At 37.6% G+C, this 5,000-nt stretch overlaps 1 protein-coding gene across 1 annotated transcript in view; it reads left to right on the top strand.

Moving 5' to 3' along the window:
* Positions 1–415: 415 nt before the first annotated feature.
* The window catches only part of LOC137654539 (dentin sialophosphoprotein-like), a 6,035-nt gene continuing 1,450 nt past the window's right edge, over positions 416–5,000 (top strand). Inside the window, exons 1-2 of the mRNA XM_068388296.1 lie at positions 416–1,860; positions 2,856–3,030. Of these exons, the coding sequence (XP_068244397.1) occupies positions 431–1,860; positions 2,856–3,030 (1,605 nt within the window). The 5' untranslated portion in view covers positions 416–430. The remainder of the gene's footprint in view (positions 1,861–2,855; positions 3,031–5,000) is intronic.

Below are 5,000 nucleotides of genomic sequence, written 5' to 3' on the forward strand. Positions count from 1 at the left end.
GATAATTTACTACGACATAGTCGTAATATTAAGCAACATGACTTCATTATGTATCTTTTTAATGTTTCTTGACTATTTAGTTACATAACTCAGTAGGTAAAATGTTCTTTAAGTAAATCCTTCTTTCGCACCGTCATCCCTACATTAAGGAGTCGGTTGCCTGATGCGCCCTCTCCAATGCCTTCTATCAAATGCACCCTCTTTCACCAAACCTCTTCTCTCCATATCATCCTTCAATTTATCTCTCCATCTAATTCTCTGCCTCCCTCTCGATCTTCTCCCTCTAACAGATTCTTCCCAAGCATTCCTCACTCCCTCATTAATTAAATGTCATGATTTTTACACCTTGATGCGATTTCTGTACAATATAAACTGTATAATATTTCCAGTAATAGTTTATTTTCCATTTCAGAGTTTTAACACGTGAGTCATGTTGGACAAGATAAAACAAAATGAAAACTCCTCAGAAACTGTAGTAGTGGCCCCTCTTGCGTCTCCTGAGAGCTCGGTTGCTCCAACACCAACAGATGGCGAGCAGCCGATTTCGTGCGCACTTGGAGACAGACATCCTGTTCCAGGAGCTGTCTCCAAGGAAGAACAAAAAGTAACTTCTATGCTATCTAAAACAGATTCTACTGAGAGTGGATGTGATAACAACACACAAGAGAGTCCCAAGGGAGATGAACACTCGGAGGCTCTGTCCCCTGAACAAACAGTAACATCTATGCTATCTACAACAGATTCTACTGAGAGTGGATGTGATAACAACACACAAGAGAGTCCCAAGGGAGATGAACGCCCGGATGCTCTGTCCCCTGAACAAACAGTAACATCTATGCTATCTACAACAGATTCTACTGAGAGTGGATGTGATAACAACACACAAGAGAGTCCCAAGGGAGATGAACGCCCGGATGCTCTGTCCCCTGTTGAGCATATAGAGAGTAATTCAAAAGAAGCTGGTACAGGTGAATGTGATGCAGGAAGCCATGACGATGACAGACGGATTTCAAGTGTAGGTGTTACAGAAGACACTTCTACGTTAGAATCAAACACAGTTACCGATTCAGCGGTTAGTAGTCCAGAACGTAGTGTAAATAAAGAGTCTAGTGACTCAAAAAATACTGTACCTGATATTCCTGACTCACAGAAAACTACACCCTACATGGTTGCATTTACAGCTTCGCTGGATACTGCTCAAAATATTTCAAGGCCAAGTATTGAGGACTCGAGCTCGGTTCAGCCAGATACTGAAAAAGAAGACAAAATTTCAGACCCAACAGAGAGTGTCGTGGACACTCAAAATGTAAATTTGAATCCACAAGGATTCTTGAATGATGCTTCAACTGATCCCTTGTCACAAAATCTAGTCACTCAGTCTTTACAACAGGCTGACCGAAATCAAAATCTGTCTGATGTAGGTCGCAACGAAACTTCAGAATGCTCTCTAAATCCTGACACTGTTGATGGAAACTTTTATACATATGGGCCCAATACCACAGACCTCCCTTCGTATGAGGCAGCATTGGCAGCTGTAGGAAAAACACCAGGAACAAGGGGGAGTGATACTGCACCCTCAGCGCCCTCTTATGAAAGTGCACATAATGAAAGCAGTCAAGGGCATTACCTCCCATCTGCTCCTCCAGATGAAACTCCTTCGGGAAGACAAGAATCCCCTCCAAGCCCGCCTGAAGAGCCAAGGGGAACTATGGCTGCCTCGGTTGTCAGGCCAGACATCAAGCAAGTACGCATTGGAGTGAATCTTGTCCGAGCGGCTAAGAGGCTTCTCTCCTTTTTGGCAACTGTGGATGAACACAAAGCACTCTACCAAGGACCTCTAGTTAGTGCTGCTCTTCGCAGGTGAGTCACCAGAATAATTCAGAACAATTGTTAGGTTTAGGTATCCCTTTTTTCTTATGATGTTATATCGTTTATGTTTCAAGTTTCCAACAGTGAGAATGGGAAAAGGGAGATATTCTTTTCATTGTCTTTGTTTGATATATATTTAAAACTGTAGGGTTCTTGATTTTTGAAAGGTGTGGTGAGATATAAGGCTATGAAAGACGTTGCTTGTGCTATTCATGCTATTATAGATGATCCTTTTCCTATATTCTTCATAAATTTATTCTATGAATTATATTAGTAGCTTATAGATACTCAGACTTCAGACAGTTCCAGTTTTGAATTAGATGATAAACCTGAGTAGTTCTAAAATAACTTAGTCAACTAGTAATTACTTTTGACAATACCTTAGTCGCCGCAAAGATATCAGATGAAATAAGCCCCACCCCTTGATGATGTCATAGCCAATCACGTTGTCTCTCATGTTAGCAGCGGTCATAATACAAACCCCCTTACAAATTTCAGACCATACTAACATATAATGTGTTGTGACCGCTGCTAACGTGGGAGACAACATAATTGGCTATGACGTCATGAGGGGTGGGGCTTATTTCGTCCAGAATCTCTGCAGAGACCATAGTTAGACTAAATAGCTTAGGTTTGGTTGTAAATGATATACTGTAAATATGGCTGATATTTTAGGTCGTGTCTTTGGCAATTTTAGCTTTATATATCTTGTCTTAAGAGTTCTTTATTGAAAAGTAAAGAAAGGTGATGTTGTGTGTTATCTTAATGTTGTTCCATATCTTATTGAAGATTTGTGATATATAAGATAAAAAAATATTTTTTTCTTCAGTCATTTGTTATTTGAGATTTGGAATATACACCAGTAAGGCAAATTTATTATTTGATAAACTAAATTAACGTTAATGTTAACTTGAAACCAGTTAGCCAATTTCTTGCCATAAGTATTAATGAGATGTATTTGATAACCACTTTTCATTCTATCTCAGATATGAAGAATGTTGGTTGCCATTGTTGGCACGCGGAGGTGAAAGTGAAGGGTGTGCCCCTCCTCTGGACGTCCATTGGGTATGGTTAGTCCACATGCTCGCTCCACAGCACTACCACCAAGACTGCTTGGCTGTTGCGGGAGTAGTGGTTCCTCATCGTCTCACAAGTGCCAAGGTAATGTTCATATTAAAGATCTCTCTCTCTCTCTCTCTCTCTCTCTCTCTCTCTCTCTCTCTCTCTCTCTCTCTCTCAAGGGTGTTGTTTGATGTTAATTTTGGACTGTCTTCATATGAAGAAGGGTTGGGCTAGGTGACTTGAATGCAAAAGTAGGTTTTAGAAGAAGAGAGTTGCTGTAAGATATTTGGTTCCAGACTAAAGGCAAATAGGGGGATGTGTATCCTACGTGTATGGTTTCCACTGACAAAAAAATGGCAAAAAAATTTCAAGATTATGTTTTATACATAGTAAATAACAATGTGATAAATGTAAGCAACGAGAAAAGGAAACTATGTAGGTATTTCAGATAATTAAGTTTTAAATTGTAAGTTGAAGTAGACAAGTTTGATTTTAGATATAACAGCTGAGAATGCCACTGTAAATATGTTTAAGATTAATTGGTCAGAAAAGAAAGTTGAAGAAATACTGTACATACAAGAAAAAAAATGTATGAAAAATAGATCAGGGTTGCTTGGAAGGAAGTTGATAATGTATGTATGGCATCTTTTAAAGTTAAAGAGTGAGTCATATAATTTTGTTTCGATGGTAATGAGGATAAATCAATTGATGGTAGGACGTAGAAACGGCGTAATCACCCCAGAATTCCTCGCTGCTGGGAGGAAGGACGCTGGTGAGTGGTACAACACACGAACATACGCTACCGGGGTCTAAGCGATGTCAGGCAGGGCAGCCCACCGGGACTACCGTCTAACCCAAAGCCCTAGCAAAGTCCTTCAAAAAGAAGTATACTGTGTTTACCCCCATACAAATGGGAAAAAAAAAACACATTAATAGAAGATGTGGAAATGTGAGAAGGAATAAGTAAGAGGAAGAATGAAATAATCTAGAGTTAAGTAAAAGAGAAATACAAGTAATAAAATAGGAGGTAGAATGTGGCCAGTAGTTTGTAGAAAATATGTGAAAACAGAAGGGGGAGGATTGTAAGCATATAAATCTCTTTGAAGTGATTACAGATATAGGTCAATGGGATGTGTAATTTTTAGATTTGGTATTTCTAGAAGAGGGCCAGAGCTGAATGACACACAAAGAATGGGATTAGTTCGAGTTTGAGGACGCCTGTGGAAATTACTGTATTATTATCTGTTCCATAAATAATTTTTTTGAGTAGTTAAGCATATCTAAGGTTATTATTTCATGAAGTCTTCAGAGATTTTTTAAAAGAAAAAGTCTACAATTTTACATAAGCAAATAAGGGTTTTATTGTCTTATTAGTAAGTTTATATAAATTTTAACTTTTTTCAATAAAGTCTTTTATGAACAAAACTTCAAAATTATAATAAACTAAGGACAATTAAATTCAATCTTTTTATTTAGAGAGAGAGAGAGAGAGAGAGAGAGAGAGAGAGAGAGAGAGAGAGAGAGAGAGAGAGAGAGAGAGAGAGAGAGAGAGAGAGAGAGAATATGGTATAGATGTTAAGGTTGCTAGTATAAAATTGTAATTTCTGTCATTTTCCACATAACCCACTTCAACTATCCAGATTTCCCCTATCATGTGACTATTTACTAATTTATTCTAAAAATATACAGATATACTGATAAATATATAGTTACATCTACAAAAAGCATACTCCCCAGTCCCTCTCTCCCTCTCAGACGTGAGAAAATTCATCTGGGATCTTTTTTTCTTTAACGTAAGTAGGTGTGTAATTATTTCACCCCTGGTAGCTTCAAATTTCCCCCAAGTTTGGGAAATGCTGCTGTAGTGTATTATTAGTCTTATACTATTAAAGAACAATTACAGTATTTAATTAAGGGTATATTTAAAATAACTATAAGCAACATGAATTGCAATATCGGTAGAGTTTACAGTCTCTTACTATAATGGATAGGGAGGGACAACCCTATATATATATATATATATATATATATATATATATATATATATATATATGTATATATATATATAT

Source organism: Palaemon carinicauda, chromosome 1 (assembly GCF_036898095.1).
Source record: "Palaemon carinicauda isolate YSFRI2023 chromosome 1, ASM3689809v2, whole genome shotgun sequence".
In the NCBI taxonomy this organism is placed as follows: domain Eukaryota; kingdom Metazoa; phylum Arthropoda; class Malacostraca; order Decapoda; family Palaemonidae; genus Palaemon; species Palaemon carinicauda.